General features: G+C 42.5%; 2 protein-coding genes across 8 annotated transcripts; both read left to right on the top strand.

Moving 5' to 3' along the window:
• Positions 1–5,921: 5,921 nt before the first annotated feature.
• On the top strand, positions 5,922–11,842 carry rdh12l (retinol dehydrogenase 12, like). Of its 7 annotated transcripts, none has more exons than XM_034559690.1 (9): positions 5,922–6,115; positions 6,362–6,477; positions 7,136–7,291; positions 7,385–7,489; positions 9,264–9,473; positions 9,590–9,782; positions 10,456–10,559; positions 10,604–10,647; positions 10,726–11,842. In XM_034559690.1, the coding sequence occupies exons 1-7, from the start codon at positions 6,102–6,104 to the stop codon at positions 10,556–10,558; spliced, it is 897 nt and encodes a 298-aa protein (XP_034415581.1). In that variant the 5' UTR covers positions 5,922–6,101; the 3' UTR covers position 10,559; positions 10,604–10,647; positions 10,726–11,842. The 7 variants fall into 7 exon arrangements, with proteins under 7 accessions (XP_034415581.1, XP_034415579.1, XP_034415580.1 ...); XM_034559688.1 differs by having other exon boundaries at positions 10,696–11,842; XM_034559689.1 differs by lacking the exon at positions 10,604–10,647 and having other exon boundaries at positions 10,712–11,842.
• Positions 11,843–13,266: 1,424 nt separating this feature from the next.
• Positions 13,267–20,793, top strand: LOC117749894 (phthiocerol synthesis polyketide synthase type I PpsD-like). The gene is made up of 6 exons (XM_034560713.1): positions 13,267–13,324; positions 13,645–13,798; positions 14,220–14,380; positions 14,505–14,711; positions 14,837–15,018; positions 15,250–20,793. Exons 1-6 carry the CDS (start codon positions 13,267–13,269, stop codon positions 20,791–20,793), a joined length of 6,306 nt encoding a protein of 2,101 aa, XP_034416604.1.
• Positions 20,794–21,169: the final 376 nt, after the last annotated feature.

Raw genomic sequence — 21,169 nt, 5'->3', positions numbered from 1 at the left:
AGTGATGCAGTTTGCCACCACGGTCATTCATCAGAAAGCGTGCAGCTGTGACTTCCCCCCCGGCGGCGCGGTGGAGACCCGGACTACCGGAGCTCCGGGATCAGACCCGCTCATGGAAACACACGTTGTCGCGACAGAATTGACGAATGTTTATTTTAGGGTGAATAATAGTTGCTGAAGATAAATTTGCAATGACACGATGGTTTAGTTCTCATTAATTATGAGATGTTCTGTAAATCACGGGCAGGTGGTGTTGGAACACTTCATTCATGCACTTGTTTGTTTATGGCCACGAGGATCAGGTGATGCAGTCTGATGGTTTCAATGTGTCTAATGTGGCTCAGACCAGTTGCTCAGCTGCTGAAGGGGGATGATGTTCACACCTCACTCAGTACTGGATAAAGATCATATTTAATACTGTATGTCTGGGGAAGAGGAAGCTGTCACTGGCTCCAGCTCCGAGAGTTACACTTAATAAACAGCATCGAAACAGCAATAAAAGTAAAGAATATCGATAACGCGTTTACTGGTCCGTACTGGTTGATATATTGTATTTGCCCCGTGTAATAAATTAGCCTCTGAAGGCTGTGTGTGCCGCTCCCACGTAGAGTATTTTGAGTGACGTCTGGAACGACGACGGGAATAAAAGTGTCGCGGAGAGGGCATGTAAAGATAGTACGGGCTCAGTTACCACACATGCTGGTGGAAGGGTAGGAACAAGGATTCTCCCACAGTGGGACCACCAGGAAACAATTAAAGACCCGGCAAGAAGTCATTTTAAAGAAGGAAAAAAAGCAAGATGTTAGGAAACAATAATATTTGAAACGCTCCCTTTACCGACTCGCAGCTCGAAGATGGACGACAGTAAACATGAGCAAGTCTGTTCAGACATAAACAAGAAAAAGAAAACCAGAGGAACCTATAAAACAGAGGAACCAGTCCCACTTTAAACCATCATATCTGGGTTGTGTCACCTTTGACTGAAAACTGCTGCGACCAAATAAAAAAAATAAAAAAACACATTATGGGATATAATGTAATTATTATTATAACTGGTCGGACTCAAAGATATGGCCTGTCAGAGTTTGGTGAATACAGGACTCGACCGTATGCCACAAATGATTCATCCCGGTCACTGAGCCGATATCATTAGCTCGCTTACACACACGATGAAGAGAGAGAGGCTGATCAATTTGAAAATCAATAATCAATACTGCAGCTTCCTGTCTGGTTCTTTTGCATCTTTCGTTTCTCACCAACGTTTAACTCCGATTTGACTTCAGAGATCTTTCTGGGCAACGTTAACCAAACAAAGTGCAAATTATTATTTAGTTCAGGTCCAGATTAATAGAGGCATAACGTTATGAAATGTGGTCATTGGCGCTACCTCCGGACAATAACTAATAACTAATATTATTGAATCGCATTAACAGTTGGATGCTTTCAAAGATGCTCCATCACAATCAAATGCACGACGACAACCGGCTTGGCACCGATGCCCTAAACGTGCTTTTATACATTCCTTAGGGGGGGTATTCATGCACATGGCATCATAAGCGCCACTGGAGTCACCAGTAGACGTCTTGAATGCCTAAATCCACTTGAACTGAATATCATTTCAACAGTGCACTGGATGAATAAAATGGCGCCCTTTCATTCCAAAACCCACGAGGTTTAGATCTTTTACACTGAAATATACGCCGCTGTAAATGTCGTGGAGCAGCCATTAAAACGGGGTCGCCCCCCCCACCCCCCCCCACCCCCCCCCCCCATACACGATGGAGTTCACTTGCACAGCTCTGAACTCCAGTATTGACTCTTTCAGACAGCTCTATAAATAGCACGGAGCGCCTGTTTCCTGGGGGGCTCGTGGGGGGGGGGGGGGGGGGTGATGACTGTCTGCTCACCCTTCAAAGGGCAACACAACCCAAATCCAACACAGTGCCATCGCGCGTCATTCTTGAATCATCTCTTTGATGGGCCGGAGCACGTTAAGGGCATCCAGGTTGCTCTGGACAGCGCCGCTGCTCTCCGTCAGAGCTTCGGCTTCAAGGGGAAACCGAGAAGATCAAAAAGGTGGATGTGAAGTGAGGGAACTGAAAGGTGGGCATCTGCAGACAGACGATCGATGCTTCTGGTGCATCTTTGTTACATTATTGAAGGACACGTAAACGTATGTGAGCACACAATATTCTGCAAATGTTTTCGTGCTTTCGCGATTGGGCGACTTTCCGTGTTGTCTTTTTATTCTTCTCTTCTACTTCCTGGTTTGATGTGACGGATTCCTTCTGGGGTTTGTCTGCTAACATCTGATCAAATCAAACCCTGAGCTTTTGATTTGTTTAACTGTGAATAAATATGATGTGTTCATTAATGAAGGAGCTTTTAATGAAGTGAGGTTTATATGTGTTTGGAAATTCGTGACCAGACAAGATCTTCCCCCGTACTGCACCTTAATAGGCCAGCTAGCCCCTGTTTAAAGGTCAGTGAACCTATTTACCCAAAGAACACTTAATTAGTAAAGAAAAAAATGTATTTGTAAAATAAAAAGTGTTGCAGTTTATATTTACAAACCATAAACGCACGCAGTGGTCTGACAATGAAGTGGTGTTTGACCTCCTCTGATTTTATGTTTTGTCCAGAATAAAGAATACAGATTAATTTAAGGTTCAAACTAATTATACAATCTGTAATATCTCGTTAGCGTGTGACTAGCGTGTGAGATTCAGAGTAAAACACAATATATATATATATATATATATATACAGAAAAAGCAGATTGAGCCCCGAAGGGGGAGCTGTTATGTAACATGAACCTTGTTGTGTTTTTTTCTCTTCTCTTTTTAAACATGTTGTATGTTTGGATCCACGAAGGGAGGAAACAAATCAAACAGGACGACCTTTAAATGACCTTCTGCTTGTGCTGATTTGTCCAGAGAAAACAAACACTGGTGAGAAGGGAACAGCAAAAGGTCTCCAGCGCAATTAGGAAGGAAACTAAACGCTGCAGTGTGTTGAAGTCAAGTTGGGGAGATGAAGGACTCGGTCATCCGGTGTGCAGCAGAACCTCTTTTTTAAATTATTTTTTTTTGTAAAAGAGGACCGTAATTATGAAAGCAGAAGATCGGTATCGCAGGGAAACGGAGCAGCAGTTGCAAAAGCCATTAGGGCTGGGAGATTTGGATCGGTTAAGAGGAGCGGGCTGAGCCAATGAATGGAGGCGTTTATGTGTTATGTAACCGCTCCAGAGAGGTGAGGGAGGCGAAAAGAGGGCGAGAGACTAAATACAGTAGCATGATGGCGTGTGTGGGGGGGGGGGGGGCGGGTTTAAAGCCAGACTAAACAGAATGTGAGTGATGGACCAACTGGTGACGGACAGGTGACCCTTGGAGATGTCCATGACTGTGAGGTTTTGTGGATGAGACCTTCCAGTGAGGGTCGTGACCTTGGAGATAGATGTTATAATGTAAACTGACCTGTTTTTTTAAACACAGGGATTCTCTAAATCACTATGTTTTGAATTGTTTATTGTGGAAACTTTCAGCCGCAGTTTGTCCCTGTTGCAAAGCCAGTCATTTAGAAACACTCCTCTTTGAAACAGCTTCACGAAAAGGACTTCCTTGTTAGAATATTTAAAGTCCACTTCAACCAAACTAGCTGAGCGACCTTTAACCCTTTAACTGTGCAGAAGGTTTTTAAAGTAGCAGCATAAGTAAGTCAAATGGAGAAGAGGGGTTGGATCAGACTGTGTGGGCAGATTATTCTTTCTTTTCTGTTTTTTATGGTTCTAATTTTGTGACATTAATGCACTTGATTGACTGAAAAATGTCCATTGTTGCATTAGTCAGTTGTATTAAATGGTGAAAACAATGTAAACTTACTATAAAACAATATAACATATAATTATGAAATAGTGTGTATTTATACATGTCATAAAACGTGTCTGGAGGGGAGTTAAGTTTATATTGTTTATCTACAGTATGCAACTTTAAACTTTAAAAAAAGTTTATAGCACTATGTACCTTTTTGTTTAATTAACAATGTTGATACAGTATGCTAATATGTTAGATGTATTCATTATTATCCGTATCACTGTTGCTCTGGAACTAATATAATATGATGAAAGCGATTCAAAGTTGATGTGAAATATCAACGACAAGATGTCATTAACCCCTTTTTAAAAAAATCAATGACTAAAATCAACTTGGTTATTTGTGTTTTCTCCACTCTGTATTTTTATTTATTGTTTTTAAACACATCCTCTTTCTCGCCATCTGCCAAAGTAAAGTTAATAGTCCCATTATAGCTGATGGATTGTTCTCATAGTTTATTCAGAGCGTCCTCCTGCCTCTCCATTGTCTCTGGCTCCTGGGAAGCTGCTAATGCGGCGCCAGTAAGAGCTGTAAACTGTTATGTCTGACGCTTATGTTTTGCCTCTAATGACAAAACAGTAGCCCATCAAAATAATAGCAAACATAAGAGGGAGGGGTGGAGGAGGCATAATCAGATAGATTGTTCTTGTGTCATATAACAAAATCAAACTTTAAAAAAAATAGTGTTTTAAAAGTCGCGGGCCGTCCTGGAGAGTCAAATAGTCACCTGTGTATCTTTTGTTTGGTTACCATTTGAACCCGTGACATAAAAATATGATTTACTGAGCGGCAATCACAATAAGTCATGTTGTCGTATACAGTATATGAGACATGAATCCACTCACAACCACTTCCTGTACGACTGAACGCCACTTGTTGCTTAAATAAACATGGAAGAGGAAGTAAAAAGAAGGGAGGAGGTGGGTCAGGATGACACAATCAGAATAAGTGCACACACACACACACACTTGATTTGGACACATTGGATGTTTTACAATCAGTGTGACTCCATTTATGTCTTACATTTATGAACACACACACGCCTATATCTGTTACTCTCACACACACACACACATACACTCCTTTGCTGACTCATAGAAAAGGGAAGGAAATGTTTGCTTGTGCACAATCAGCTGATGACTGGCACGGTGTTTCCTGTTCTAATGACCTTCTGTGTGTGCTGGGTTATTGTCTGTGACGTGTGAATGAACCATTCATGAGGTTTTGGTGAACTTTGATTGCTGGTAAATAATTTATAGTAAGAGTTACACGATTTAACCAAATACCAACCTGTTAATCTGTCCGTGGGTATAACCCAGTATACCACGGGGTACACTAAGGGGCTGGTGTCACAGTTAAACAGGCTCCCTCGGGTGGTTTGTAGACGGTCGTTTGCTGCCACCTGCTGGAGAGAGAAGTACTGAGGCCAGGAGTTATTTTATATTTACATGTTTTGTGGGTTTTCTTGCTTTTGTTCGTTATTTTTGCTTTTTTTAATTTTTTTTTTATAGACTTAAATTGAATAATACACTGAGTGTTTTAAAAGAGGTTATTCGCTAATACACACAGGTACACACAGTTGTGTTACATCTTTTTACAGACGTCACCATTAAGGACTTGCCTTTTAGTTATTATTGGTTATTTCTTTAGAATCATTAAAACATTTTTTAAAAATAAAACAGTCACCTACCAAATTTAGTAATTTTGTTTGTATTATTAATTTATTTAATTCTTACTTAAATTATACTTAACTTATTTATTGAAGGTGTCAGAGTTAATACGTATGTGATATATTATAATTATTTGTATTATTATATTATTAATAATAGTAATAACAATGTTTGTTTTTTTAAGTTTCGCAATTCAAATTAACAATAAAAAGGGAAAAATAGTGTCTTGACTTGTTGCGCTGCCTCACACATCCGGCGCAGCCCGTACTCATAATCGAGCACTCCCCAGAAAGACCGGAAAGACGGGCTTGAAGCTCAACCAATCAGCGTTGGCCGAAAGCAAACGAGCTGCAGCCGATTGGCTGTGATCGCAGTCGCTCAAACGTCACAACACTGACAGTTCCGCATTGCCAAATTTCAACCTGTGGCTTTTCTTATTTCGTTAAAGAGATTCGTGTGATTCCAGGACGGCTAGAACTGAGGTTTCACACTCGTGTCCAGGTGTTTCCCCTAGTTGGGTGTCACGTGAGCTAATCAGCTGACTGCTGAGGTAAAGAGAGATGCAGGCAATAAGGTGAGGACTCCTTATATTCACGTGAACACGCCCGCTGTCTGTATAAAGTATGTCGTTTTAGTGGGAAACAATGTAACGTTAACTGCTACTTTATAGTCCATACAAAGTAGTTGTTTGCCTTAAAGAAAATGTATATATATATATACATTATTTTATCTTTTTTTGTTTGCTTTGTCATTGTTCATATCACACCCAGTTTGTAATGTGTTGAGTCACGAGCTGTTGAGTAACACCGGGTTTCTCCAGAAATGTCTTCCGAGGGGCCTGGTCCTCCGCGGAGAGACTCGAGGACCGGACGGTCCTCATCACCGGGGCCAACACCGGGATCGGCAAGGAGACCGCCATCGACCTGGCAAAGAGAGGTGGGGTTATGGGAATTATTTATGCTTTTGTTCTGCAATATTATACAAATAAGTTCTCAAATGCATCAGTGTTTAATTTTGATACAATAGAATATTAAAAAAAAAAATATATATATATATATATATATATATATATATATATATATATATATATAAATAAATAAATTATGAAGCTCCACAGAAAGTAAAGTCTCGCATAAATATTACAATGTTTTTTTTTGTTCTTGTTTTAGATTTAAATTCCCTAATTTAACAAAAATCAAACGAGGTGAAATACAGTACACGTTGCTATTTGTATTCCCTTTTTATGTACTGTGTCATGACTAGATGAAAAACAAATGTTCAAAATATATATATTTTCTCTTTTTTTCTTTATTTGCTTTTCTTTGTGACTAATTAAAGTCACACTGGAAACAAAGTGAAGTAAATCCAGTCACGTCTTTCATATTTTCGAACTAACGTTTTTGTGAAGCTCAAGATGTGACTTTTGTACAAGTAGGAAAAGTTTTAATGAATCCAATTATGTATGCACATCACAAATTGGAGTACATTTAAAGTTAAACCTTTGTCACGAGGGGGTGCTCTTCACCCACACGGCATCCAACTACAGTTCATGCAGACATGTCTCTTGTTGTACTTGACCGCTGTTTGTGTTCAGGGGCAAAGGTCATCATGGCGTGCAGGGACATGGAGCGAGCTCAGGCCGCCGTGAAGGAAGTCATTGAAATCTCGGGCAGCGAAAATGTCGTGTGCATGAAACTCGACCTGGCCGACAGCAAGTCGATTAGAGAATTCGCCGAAGCCGTCAACAAAGGTGACATCAAGATAAATGTACACAAAAAAAGAGATTTTAAAGAGACCAACAACAAAAAAATAACATTTACCTTCTCGATGTCCTCTCCCACAGGTGAGCCGAAGCTCAACATCCTCATCAACAACGCCGGCGTGATGGTTTGTCCTTACGGGAAAACTGCCGACGGCTTTGAGATGCAGATCGGTGTCAATCACTTCGGTAAATGACAACTATGCCGCCTCTTACCTGTGTGACAGGGAAAAAAAACTTTCTGGACTTAATACACCCCCCTAGTGTCTGATTTGATACCCACATGTTTGCTGGTATATGTAGAATCCATTTTAAATTAGCTTCTGCAAATACTTTTTTAAGTAGAACTAATTTGCAACTGGGAGGTGCATTCAAACCCATTCCCATAAATATAATATTGGCTCTTTGTGTTCTCACTAAATCTAATATATCGTAACTGTACTTCATCACTAATGTAACTTTATTTTATTCTGACATAACTTATAAGGATATTCAGAAGAAAAAATCACTTTAAAAACCTCTCACACTCACCTGTATATAGCCCTCTAATATACGCTATTATTTAGCACAGTCGTTCTCAAAATATATAAATTAGCAGAATAAAGAAACATCCCGTCATTCCTCAGTTAAGATCTATATATGCAGTACACGTTTGAGCCACAAGATGGAGCCACTAAAGGCTTCTGTTTGCTTTACCATGAGAGGCCCGTTAAATCCACCTAAATGCATTTATTTAGTCTCATTTGTAGAGATTTAACATGTGTATATTTTTTTTCAATAACTCAAAGCTGTGTTTTATCAAATTTTCACCGTTTCTAAATGACTGGTTTACCCTTACAAGATAATATAAGATTAATCAGAAAAAGCAGTAAAAAAAACACACTATTAATAAATGATAGTTTGTCATTTTCATAAAAGTGGGTTCCCGGAAAGCCACATTTGGGAAACTCTGATGTCGAGACAATGTTCAGTATTCATTGGTGTTGATATTAGAGTTTGTGAACTGGTGTCAGATAAGACAAATAGTCCCTCGGTAAGATAAAGAGTCCGGTTTATGAACCCGCCATCGGAGCGTTTGACCCTGTGAAGGTTTATAGACCGCCGCTTTAATAACTGCCTTGTCTTTAAACTCGCTCACTAAAAATCCATGAAGTTTGTCTCCAATGGTTTTTACTTGCAGAGACGGTCTGGAAAGAAGTCTCTCGCAGTCAAAAGGTTTATTTTACTACACTATTTTCACATTGTCTCCGAGGGCGTCCATAAATAGGTTGAAATTATAAGGAAGGAGTAATTATAACTGAGGAATTTGTGACTTTAGCATAAATATGCTGACATGTACTTTGCCTTTATTCACCGCTGAGTGACAGTTGAAATTAAGACCAAACAAAACAACCTAGAAATTGACACGTCACATTTTTGCTGCGTTTCAACTATCTTCTGTATATTTTGTCCCGTCTACTGATTAGGAATGTGGGTAAACTAAACAGTATAAACACATTTCAGGATAACGCAACACAAACTACAGCCTGTAAAATGACCTCGAAGTTGAATCAACCGCTCTCTGCAACTGTTTCAACAGGATACTCTTTGTACTGTTAGAATTACATTATTATATAGGCAGTGGAAGTCTTTTCATATTCTTCTTATTTGATGATCTCACTGCTGTATAATCATAGCAAGAACGGTTAAGGTACAAAAGCTCTTTCTGGTGTAGGTGGAAAAGAAAAAAGTCACATAAAACATGTTAAATTAATAATTTCTACTGACATTTACATTGAAATTGACGGAAATATGTTTGTCTGAGGCGTCAGAAGATCAGTTTGATGTGTAGATTCTGGATATCAAAGCAGTTTATCAATTTTAAAGTTCGTCAATTTCTTCTCAAATATTCCCTATTCCACAACAGCTGTAAGATCTCCTCTTCCCGCTTTCTCAACATAAAAGTAATGTCCTCGTTCCCCAGGTCACTTCCTGTTGACGAATCTGTTGATCGGCCTGATTAAGAGATCCGCACCGGCCAGGATCGTCACGGTGTCCTCCATGGCTCACTCCTGGGGCTCCATCAACCTGGAGGACATCAACAGCGAGAAGAGCTACGACAAGAAGGGCGCCTACTCTCAGAGCAAGCTCGCCAACGTCCTCTTCACCCGCTCGCTGGCCCACAAACTGGAAGGTGTGCATCGCGCCCCCCCCCCCCCCCCCCCCCCGTTTCACTTCATTGTCCACACGCTGTTCCTCTCATGTCGTACGGTAACGATCATCGGGCGGCGGCGGCGGCGTGTCTTTCAGGTACGGGCGTGACGACGTATTCTCTCCACCCCGGAGTCGTGCAGACGGATCTGTGGCGCCACCTGAGCGGCCCGCAACAGTTTGTGATGAAGATGGTCAGCCCCTTCACCAAAAGCTCCTCCCAGGGAGCTCAGACGAGCATTTACTGCGCGGTGGAACCGTCGCTGGGGAAGGAGAGCGGCGGATACTACAGGTACGCTTTTGTCTTCCAGGTGCAGCTCGTCATACGGTTCTCATCGGCGACACCTGGATCCCTCTTGATGGAGGCCAAGAAGATACCTGGTGGTGAACACGTGGTTTGAGCGAGCCAGACCCACAACAATGTGTGGCGTGGAGATCAAACCTTTTCCCTTTGGTTTATATGTATATACAAAAGAAAGCAATGCATTGAACATCATGGTTTTCTTTTTTTTGGGGTGGGGGGGTAAAATAGTCTGTAGCAAGTTATAAGAAAATTATCTGCTGCTTAATCCCCACAATGTTGTCTATTTACAGGCCTTATCACAGTCTACATATCAATTTCTAATGGATTAATTATTCTAATTATAAAATTGTGTTTAGAAGCCTGAAAATTGTCATGCAAAGTTTTGGGAACCAGAGACCTAATTTACAATATAGTGACAAAAATGTGAAAGGAAAAAGTATTTTTCTTCTATAAACATGAGCTCTTTAGTTAGAGTTCCATGGCGTTGGTAATGGTAACCTCTCAAATAAAAGTACTCTCAAAGGATTCAAATAGTTGGCTTGTAGATTAGAATTTTTGCTGGATAGAAATTCTTTAAAATAAATGTAAATATTAATCTCCCAGTCAAAACAGCGAGGAACTGAACTCGCACGGTCATCACAATTTGCGTCTTTTCTTCCAGCGACTGCGCTCCGGCCAACTGCTCAGCGGCCGGCAAAGACGACGTCCTGGCGCAGAAGTTCTGGGACCTGAGCTGCGAGATGCTGTCGGTGACGTGGGAATGAGGCTGAGGGAATGAGGCTGAGGGAATGAGGCGCGGTGGGAATGAGGCTGAGGGAATGAGGCGCGGTGGGAATGAGGCTGAGGGAATGAGGCACGGTGGGAATGAGGCGCGGTGGTAATGAGGCGCAGTGGGAATGAGGCGCGGTGGGAATGAGGCTGAGGGAATGAGGCGCGGTGGGAATGAGGCGCGGTGGGAATGAGGCTGAGGGAATGAGGCACGGTGGGAATGAGGCACGGTGGGAATGAGGCACGGTGGGAATGAGGCACGGTGGGAATGAGGCGCAGTGGGAATGAGGCTGAGGGAATGAGGCGCGGTGGGAATGAGGCGCGGTGGGAATGAGGCACGGTGGGAATGAGGCTGAGGGAATGAGGCGCGGTGGGAATGAGGCGCGGTGGGAATGAGGCACGGTGGGAATGAGGCGCGGTGGGAATGAGGCTGAGGGAATGAGGCGCAGTGGGAATGAGGCTGAGGGAATGAGGCGCGGTGGGAATGAGGCGCGGTGGGAATGAGGCATGGTGGGAATGAGGCACGATGGGAATGAGGCGCGGTGGGAATGAGGCACGGTGGGAATGAGGCGCGGTGGGAATGAGGCACGGTGGGAATGAGGCGCGGTGGGAATGAGGCGCAGTGGGAATGAGGCTGAGGGAATGAGGCACGGTGGGAATGAGGCTGAGGGAATGAGGCGCAGTGGGAATGAGGCGCAGTGGGAATGAGGCGCAGGGAATGAGGCACGGTGGGAATGAGGCACGGTGGGAATGAGGCACAGGGAATGAGGCACGGTGGGAATGAGGCTGAGGGAATGAGGCGCAGTGGGAATGAGGCGCAGTGGGAATGAGGCGCAGTGGGAATACGGCTGAGGGAATGAGGCACAGTGGGAATGAGGCACAGTGGGAATGATGATGGATCCCTCGGCTTCCTGCGTTTTCCTCTGCAGCACGTGTCACCGATGCTGCATCGGCGAAACATCTCGATACGAGTTACATATTCTAGCAGCACTTTTGATGTTTATACTAACATGCAGTTTTCACATAACGCTCACGGCACCTATTATCCATTAAAGAAAATACTAGTAAATTATATAACGTATGTAAAGATTGTGATTTCTATTTTGATAATGTGATTGCACTCTCGAATACTTTTCTATCACGTGTTTTTATAATCGCTTTTGGAGGAGATGTCTGGATAACATCGTGGAATGATTCATAAAGGTGTCAGACTACAGGAGTTTCTTCATGTCGCTAATGTTTTGTCTGTGTTTTCTGGCATTAAACACGGTGTCACGATCCACGAGTTTGTTTTTGTTCATACTTGCACGCAATTGATATTTCAATTAATTGGACACAAAGAAACACATTTTGGTTTACATTGAAAGAAGTGAACAGCGAGCAGCACAATGTAACTAAGCAGAATTGTAACTTCATTAATTGTCGATGGGATATATATATATATATATATATATATATATAAACAAGATATATTTACATAATTAGTTTTTTTTGCATAAGCCCTGCAAAAAAAAAAGATCTTATCAACGAACACGTGATGTTATTGTTCATATTAGTCGATAGGGTGTTACATAAATGCCCTCAATAACTAATTTCTCCGTAAAGTAATAAAGACAATCTGAGTTAATGACTTTAATACCACCTCATGGTCTCTGTGTGACTGTGGTGGATCGATGGAGGCCATAAAACGGAGATAACGGCTCAATGTGTCCCTGACTGGCCTGTGAGTTTACAAAGCTAGCTGATGACCATCAGGGAAACTGACCTGGTGTCTGTTTTGGAGCTGCTTTGAAACTTCATCAAACTATGAAACCAAAGACGTGATCTTGTTCTGATTTGACTTAGTTCAAAGAAAACACGATAGAAATGAAAGCATATCAAACATTCTAATCATTTCTCTCATGTGTAGTACATGCTCATAAGTGGTCTTTGTCAGGTCCCATGAGAATATAATTATTAGTGGCATAATGTGTCCAAAGGTTACCCTGCATACGTTGTTATTCATGTCATAAATTGTCGACATAATGTGAAAAGAAGCATAGGGTCTATTGGATGCCATAAATCATCTGAAGATGATGGCGCGTCATTAGCCTCCATATTTCCCAGAGTTCATCAGAGTGCATCTTTCAACATCAACCTTGAATTCAACGTATCTCACCCCGACATAAAGCAAACAGGAGGTAAGTTACGTGTCGGCTGCATTATGCATTGGAGTAATAATAACATTGTTTACACTTATTTAGTGCGTTCAAATGAGGCTTACACTTACAATATCCTCGACTGGTTGTTTGATTTTCTTTAGTTAAGGTATAGCTAAGATAAACTTCTGTGAAACAAAACCCAGAGTCACCCCGTCGTCGGATAACATAATGATTCTCTCATTAAACGCCATCTAATCATTTGCGAGACCATAAACGTGTGCACCGGAGTCCTTCGTCTCCATGGCCACGCACACAATCAATCATTAATGTTTAATAAAGAAAAGAAGCTGGCTATAAGAATCAGGCGGCAGTGGTGATACCATCACTGAGGGAAAAGGCGAACCAAATGGATGTAAGGATGCACCGGTGCATGACGCAGCTGGACTAATGGCACGGTTTTAATGAATGAAGCACATTTTCCTTCTGGACGCGGCGTTGCCCGGTAGAAAGAGAGACGGCGACCGCAGTAAAGATTTTTGATTTTCTTTCTCAGTGATGTCAGAATGGAGGAAGCCGAAGACGCCATCGCTGTAGTCGGCATCGGATGTAATTTTCCAGGGGGTAAGCAATTTGAATTTGGGATCTTAGTTTGTTGGTTTCTTTTCTTTTGGAGTTTTTTTTTTCTGTTATTTTTATTAGAAAAATGTTCCATTTAAATATGTATTCCTCTCCCGCGATGTATGTTAAGATATCTGTCGTAGTCATAGAAAATGTAAAGACAAAATTAGATAATTTCAACATTATTAGATCAACTCTGAATGTTTTCACTTGGCATGTTCAATCGGGGTTGGTAAAATATGTCTTTATATTATATTCTAAAATATATATTTTATTCAATTTAAGTCAATTTTTTTTTAATATATATATATATTTCTAAATAGGAGAAGGGCTTGAGAATTTCTGGAAAGTTCTGTTGGATGGAAGAAACTGTTCCGTGCCGATTCCCAAAGAGAGATTTGACATCGCCAGCTGGTATGACCCCGACGACAACAAAGCGGGTAAATCCCGCACGGCCAAGGCTGCTCTCATTGACGGGTATGCTCCTTGAACTTTATTATGTAACCTATTTAGATAATAATACAATAAGTGTGTATATTGAGTCAATTATATTTATTATTGTTTGTATCAAATCGTATGTCTATTTGTTTGATTCTTTAGAGTACATGAATACAGGTGTGTCTATTTTCTTTAAATATAATAAGATCAGAGCTCAATGTGCTTCCATCTTTAAAATATTGTCTTTAAAACTAAGGCATGATCACTAAATAGTTTTTTTTTTTTTTAAGTACAATATTACAGTACAAAAATGTATAGAAAGACACTGTAACTTGTGATAGAAGTGATTTGAGACTATCCAAAAATCCAAGCGGTGTGCAGAAATCCTGTCACATTGCCTTTGGAGTTAAACGTCAGTTTCAGGCAATAACTTTCTATCTATTTATATGAATGTTTTCAGGTTCAATGAATTTGACCACAAGTTCTTCGGCATCAGTGACAGTGAAGTGGAACAAATGGACCCTCAGCAGAAACAGCTCCTCCAGTGTGTCTACAGGGCGTTGGAGAATGCTGGCATTCCTATGGAGAAGGCCAGTGGGACCAGGACGGGAGTGTTTTTTGGTACATGTTGCAAGCAACCGGCTTTTTTTAAATCATTGTTTTGTGTAATATTTCCATCGGATTCAACTACTCTCTTAATTCATACGTGCACTTTGACCGGTATTTATGTTGTTTTTTATTACAGGGCTGATGAACAGAGATTATGAGACAAATGCTGCACACGTGCACCCAAGTGTGATCAACCACTGGACCGGCACAGGTCTTGCCATGAGTATCGCTGCAAACAGAGTCTCCTACATCTTCAACTTCACTGGGCCGTCGCTGTCCATAGACTGCGCCTGCTCGTCGTCTCTCGTGGCTCTTCATCTCGCCTGTCAGGCCATTAGACAAGGTCTGTGCAGTGCGCCGAACTAAAGTCAATGAGACCTTCCTGTTGGGTAACTCTGATGGGAAGCCACGCCACAGCACGCTGGTTTTAATTACAAAGATATTTGATAATGTGCTTTATTTTATCAGGGGATTGTGAGATGGCTGTTTGTGGTGGAGTCAACTGTATCATAGAGCCAAGAGTGTTTGTAGCTCTCAGCAAGGCCAAGATGATCTCACCAGAGGGGACCAGCAAACCGTTCTCCAACAGAGCAGATGGTTATGGAAGAGGAGAGGGCTGCGGGGTCGTCCTCCTCAAGCCGCTGAAAAAGGTCAGAATATGCAGAGAAGGGCTTTTTTACTACACAAGCAACCCTCTCAGATAATAGAGCAATGTCAATGAATAGCTTGTTTTTGCCTCTTTGACACATGGTCAACAAAAGCTGACACGAAAGAACAATTAAAACTTGCCAAATGTATTTGCTTAAACTAGTGGATGGAAACTTGCCTAATTTTCATTGTATAACATGTTAAACTCACTCAGTCTGGTTGTTGCTTTACAGGCTATACAAGACCATGACAATATCTGGGGCATCATCAGCAAAACAGCGGTCAACCAAGATGGACACTCAGTCACTCCGATCACCAAACCCTCCATGACACAACAAGAGGAACTCCTGCGCAGAATGTACTCAGAGTCCGACCTTGCAAATGTCCAGTACATAGAGGCACATGGGACCGGAACTCCAGTTGGAGATCCAACGGAGGCAGGAAGCATTTCAAACGCCATCGCTAAAGCCAGACCTCCAGGTTCAGAGGCACTCCGGATCGGTTCTGTGAAGAGCAACATTGGACACACAGAATCTGCTGCCGGAGTGGCCGGACTCATTAAGGTACTCTTAATGATGAAGCACGAGACCATCGTTCCCTCAGTTTTCTACGCTGAGGAGTCTGCCAGTGTAGATGCCAAAGCCCTGAATATTAAAGTTCCGAAGGAAGCCGAAAGGTGGGTAGCCTCCAGTGCAAGAATTGCAGGAGTTAACAACTTTGGATTTGGGGGTACGAATGCACACGCCATTGTCAAACAGCACAAACGGTCACGCATTGAGCAAAAGAATGCTGGGAAACAGGAGAACTATTTTGTCATGTCAGCAAATTCACCAAAATCTCTTACTCTGATGATGGAAGACACCATCAAACAGCTGGAAGCTGATAGCAACGTTGATCTAGATTCTCTTTTGTACACATCAGCTTGTAGGAGAAGCCATCTAAAGCATAAATACAGAAAGGCCATCGTTGTTTCATCTGTTGTCGATCTTAAAGAGAAGCTAAGTGTCGCCTTCGGCAAAAATATTCGCCCGTCCTACTCAGACCCGAGGTTAGTGTTTGTCTTTTGCGGAAATGGCGTCACTTACCATGGCATGTGCAAACAACTACTAAAGCACGAGCCTGTATTCAGAGGTAAGATCAAAGAGATTGCACAACGTTTCCAAAGACTGAGTACACTGGACATCTTGGACACACTTGAGAGTGAGTTTGAGGGTCGTGACTTCAACAACCCACATGTTGTCCAACCACTCCTCTTTGCCATCCAAGTTGGCATTACCACATTACTCAGACACTGGGGCGTCAAGCCGGATGCAATACTTGGACACTCGGTTGGCGAGGTCGCAGCCGCTCACTGTTCTGGCCTCCTGTCTCTTGATGATGCGTTAAAGGTCATCTATTTCCGCAGCGTCCTCCAGAGCAAAGTCACCGGGGGGAAGATGCTTGTGATCAGCAACATGGCTGTATCAGAGGTGACTGCTCTTCTCCCTGGTTATTCTGGTAGAGTTTGCCTTGCTGCATTCAACAGCTCACAGTCCTGCACCCTCGCAGGTGATGCAGATGCAATTGAGAGCCTTTATAAGGAGCTAAGCACCTCAGCCAACAGTGAGAATCTGTTCCTTCGTGTACTGGATGTCATTGCTGCTTACCACAGCCACATGATGGACCCTATTCTGCCAGAAATTGAGGAGACAATCGGCTCCTTACAGGTGAATGATCTCGACACAGAGTTGTTCTCAACAGTGACAGGCAAGGAAGTCCAACAGGGAGATTTCTGCACCGGGGAATACTGGGCTAGAAACATTCGTGAGCCAGTAGTTTTTGAGCAAGCAATAAGGTCAGCAACCAAAGGAAAGAAGAATACGGTGTTTGTGGAGATAGGGCCAAGAAGGGCGCTACAGAGAAACATCATGGAAACTCTGGGTAATGAAACAGCTGTTCTAGCCTCAGTGCAGCCAGAGAAAGATCACGAAACAATAAAGTCTGTTGTGCCGAAGCTGTTTGAACTGGGTGTGCACTTAAATTGGAACACCTTCTACAAAGGATATGAGACAGTGCCACTTCCTATTCCGAAATACCAGTTTGACTGCTCCGACAGAGATGTTATCATTGGAGCAGCACAGAAAAACACGGCAAGTAATCATCCAGTGCTGTGTCAGACAGGAAGTGAAAGCAACGTCTTCAGCTGTGATCTGCTGTCTGACTCTTCTTTCTACCTGAGAGAGCACAAGCACAACGGCATACCCATCATCCCTGGTGCTTTCTATGCTGAGTTGGGTTTAGCCGCATTCATGGCCAGTGCCAAACCAAAAGTACCACTCAGCTCACTGCAGGTCAGTGTCAGTTTTCACAGTCCATTTGTTTTAACCCAGAATTCACCTGAAATGAAGGTGCAACTAGAACAAACGGAGAAGGAAACTAAGTTCATGGTACTCTCGCCATCTGCAATGTATGCGTCGGGCACAGTGGTTTCAAAGAAAGAGAGGCTGATTGAGGAGCAGTGCATTTCACTAAGCTCCATCTACAAAAGATGCAAATCTGTAGTGAGCTCTAATGAGTTCTACGGGTATCTATCTCAAGGAGGCTTTCAGTATGGAGATGTCTTTAAGAATAAGGGGGATGTGCACTATGGAGAAGATCTCAAGGAGGCTTTTACAAATGTCGCAGTTCCGAAAGAACTGCAGTCTCAGTTACATGACTACTGCATTCATCCTGTTGTGCTGGATTTTCTCATGCAGCTTCTCCCAGTTACAGTAGAGCACATTTTTGCAGGTAGACCAGGATTTCCTGCCAAAATAGGAAGTTTGACAGTGTTTGAACCCTTGCAAGATGAGATGATTGTCTATCTGAGAGCAACTGACGTTGGTCTTGATCACTTTGAGATTTGTGGCTGCTTTGCAGATAAAGAAGGAAGAGTGCTGGTTGAGGTAAAGCATGTGATAATCAAGTACCTTGGCAGTCGCTCTCATGTGGTTGAGGAGTATTTCTACCATAACGCCTTTAGTGTTATCCCTGAAGGCGTCACATCTGCTCCTCCTAAGGCCTTGGTCTTCTGTGATAACATAGGGATCTCTAAAGGCCTGCAGCAATACTTGGACTCGGGGTCTAGATATGTTGCCTCCACACATGCAAAAGATATCTTGACACATGGGTTTCCATCTCTTTTGGCAAATCTCAATATAATGGATATTGAGAAAAACTTTGATGAGGTATTGTTTCTGTGGGGCAAAGAAGACCTCACCTCACTGGCAGCCGAGGTTGTCCTGCAGAATTTTGCGAGCTGCTGTGAGACATTCCGCCAAATAGTCCTTGAGCTAAAGCGAATTTGCTTCCCAAAGTCCATCAGAGCAGTCACCTACTGTTCCTCTGACATCACAGTAGACCACATAAGTCCAGGTTTTGCTCTTGCTGGCATGACGAGATCATTTGCTGCGGAGATACCAGATCTTAAATTTCAGCTGATTGATATAAGCACTATCTCTGCTAAGGACATTGCAGCACTGGCTGAGGTCCTAACATCGCATCCTTGCAACAAGTACCCAGAGTTGGTGGTAAAAGATGGGCTGATTCTGAAACCCTCCATTGTCCGTACTCCACCTGAGATAATTGACAGTTCAGAGGGCAGTTTTACCTCTCTGACGTCTGAGCCCTGCATCCTTCAGACAGCGGAAGCACATAAGATGACTCAACTGAGTGCCATTCTCTTAGAGGAGGAGGCTCAGCCAATAAGGGGTACATCAGTTGAAATTCAGCCCACTAAGATATGTGTTCATTCGTCTGATTACTTTCCTGTCAGTGCTTCACATCTGAAATTTGGACAAACGCTATACTGGAACAAACACTCATCACAGAAACACAAGCTACTGGCTCTTGATTTCAGTGGCACTATTACAGCAGTTGGGAAAGATGTCAGGAAATTGAAAGTGGGCGACCACATTGCTTCTTGTTACCCTGTGGCGGCAACCAGCAAGGTAAGAGTTCCAGAAGACGTGTGCTACAGCACAAAGCGGTTCCCATTCCTTCAAAAAACACCCTGTGTTTCCTACTTTGTGTTAGCATGGGAGATCCTGCATAGAGCGTTGCCCAGAGCCAAACATAATCTAGGACTCATATCTTCTGTGCCTGATTCTGCTCTGATGAAAGTCTTGGCACACACTTCTCACAAGTCCGGTTGGAATGTGATTGTTGGCACACAGTGCAATGGCTCTTTTGTAGATGTTAGTCAAATGGATGTGTTTGTCATCCTGCCTCCGTTTGATGAATCTCTGATTGCAAAAATGTGTCACTTCCCAGGTATCCAACATGTTCTCTTCATCTGTGAATCTCAGATGCAGTGTTTGCTTGCTCAGGATGCGTTCCAAAGTGTAAAGGAAAGTGTTCACGTGCAGACAATTCAGATGCCAGTCATTTTGCAAAAAGGGTCCCTGAGGGCACATAGGCCACACATTTATCACTGGTTGAAGTCCCTAAACTTGAGCAGGAAATTTGCTCTTCAAAGCTTTCCCTTTCAGAATATGAAATGTGAAAGCATTGAGAGTCTGAATTCGGAGACACAACCGTCATACTTCAACTCCAAGGAGCTGGCTGTTGTGGATCTGGAAGAAGACGTCAGCCATACACTATCTCACATTCCATTGTTGCCAACAAAAAAGAAGCTTTTCCGAAAGAGAGCGGTGTACATAGTGGCAGGTGGTCTTTCTGGTCTGGGCTTCGAGACTGTGAAGTTCATCTCTCAAAGAGGGGGCGAGTACGTCGTCATACTCTCCAGGAGCAAACCCACCCTAGATGTGCAGCAAGAGATAAACAATGTGGAGACGCAGTGTGGAAACTATATCACTGCCATGGAGTGTGACATCTCCGTGTCCGAGAGTGTGCACAAGACTATCGGCGGCATCGGCCAGAAATTTCCTGGTTGTCCAATCAGGGGAGTGTTTCACAGTGCAGTTGTCCTCCACGATGGCCTGATTGAGACCCTTGACAGATCCCTTTACGAGAAGGTTTTCAAACCCAAAGTAAACGGTGCACTGAATTTGCACAATGCAACACAGCGCTGTCAACTGGATTACTTTGTGTGTTACTCTTCGATCTCAGCTTTTCTAGGAAATGCATCACAGACAAACTATGCAGCAGCCAACACATTCCTCGACATGTTCTGTCAGTACCGCCGCAAACTCGGACTGACGGGACAGTCTATCAACTGGGGAGCTCTGAACCTCGGTCTCCTCTTGAACAAGGAACATTTCCAGCGCTTTCTGGAGGCAAAGGGGATGATGGTGTTGGATGTGGCTGAGATTCATAAAAGTCTGGAGCAATGTCTTCTGCTCAATCGGCCCCAACAGGCTGTTTGCCGGTTTCACTTCAGAAACATCAGGTACAACATCCTATCTCAAAATGAAGCCTTGACCATGCGCTTGTCCGCGTTGGTAGATGAGGCGTTCCAAAAATCCAAAGAGAAAGACTCTGAAACTAAACAATCTGAATCCGTCTCACCTAAAGAGTATGTCGTCTCTCTGCTTTGTGAGACCATCGGCATGGATAAAAGTGAGCTGAAAGATGACTCACCTCTTTTATCCTTAGGCATTGACTCCATGCAGGCCATGACTCTGCAGAATCTTATCTTTCAGGAACGAGGTGTGAATGTGCCTTTGGTGAAACTGTTGGATCCCAATGCTACTCTATTAACGATAGTAGCTGTACTGAGTGAAAAAGGTGACGGTGAAGGTGATAACCAAGAGTCTCTTCCTGTTGAAGGCGTGGGTGTTGTTTCTACCAGATTGTAAAAATGAAAAATAACAAGCAGATACAGAAATGTAGAAAAACGTAAAACTGGACTACATTTTATTGGAATCATTAGAAGGCTTATGATACCCAATGCAATACAACAGCATTATTGTGTTCATGCCACATGGTCATTCTGTATTTTGCCTATATTGTTTTGTAAATTTTTGGCTGTGGTTATTGTTTTTGTTCATTTTGGTAGTTTGAAATGTTATTACATTGTTATAACAATACACCATTATTTTAAATAGATGTTTTGTATCAGTTTTACTGATTCTGTTTCGTGGTATATTCATGATGTAAACATGAAACTGTCGGCATTACAATACATAATTATGGTTGATAAGTGATGATTTTAATTTAATTTATCTGAAAAAA

This window comes from Cyclopterus lumpus, chromosome 20 (genome assembly GCF_009769545.1).
Source record: "Cyclopterus lumpus isolate fCycLum1 chromosome 20, fCycLum1.pri, whole genome shotgun sequence".
Lineage (NCBI taxonomy): Eukaryota > Metazoa > Chordata > Actinopteri > Perciformes > Cyclopteridae > Cyclopterus > Cyclopterus lumpus.
Note: the sequence above shows the minus strand (reverse complement) of the source record. Positions and strands in the feature narration are given on the sequence as shown.

What these genes read in the sequence shown, in the direction of transcription:
- rdh12l (XM_034559689.1), top strand. An exon ending in GATCGGTGTCAATCACTTCG is followed by an intron (nt 7,490 to 9,263) that starts GTAAATGACAAC and finishes CTCGTTCCCCAG; the next exon opens with GTCACTTCCTGTTGACGAAT. An exon ending in GCTGGCCCACAAACTGGAAG is followed by an intron (nt 9,474 to 9,589) that starts GTGTGCATCGCG and finishes CGTGTCTTTCAG; the next exon opens with GTACGGGCGTGACGACGTAT.
- LOC117749894 (XM_034560713.1), top strand. Translation starts at nt 13,267, where the DNA reads ATGGAGGAAGCCGAAGACGCCATCGCTGTAGTCGGCATCGGATGTAAT. An exon ending in CGGATGTAATTTTCCAGGGG is followed by an intron (nt 13,325 to 13,644) that starts GTAAGCAATTTG and finishes ATTTCTAAATAG; the next exon opens with GAGAAGGGCTTGAGAATTTC. An exon ending in AAGGCTGCTCTCATTGACGG is followed by an intron (nt 13,799 to 14,219) that starts GTATGCTCCTTG and finishes GAATGTTTTCAG; the next exon opens with GTTCAATGAATTTGACCACA.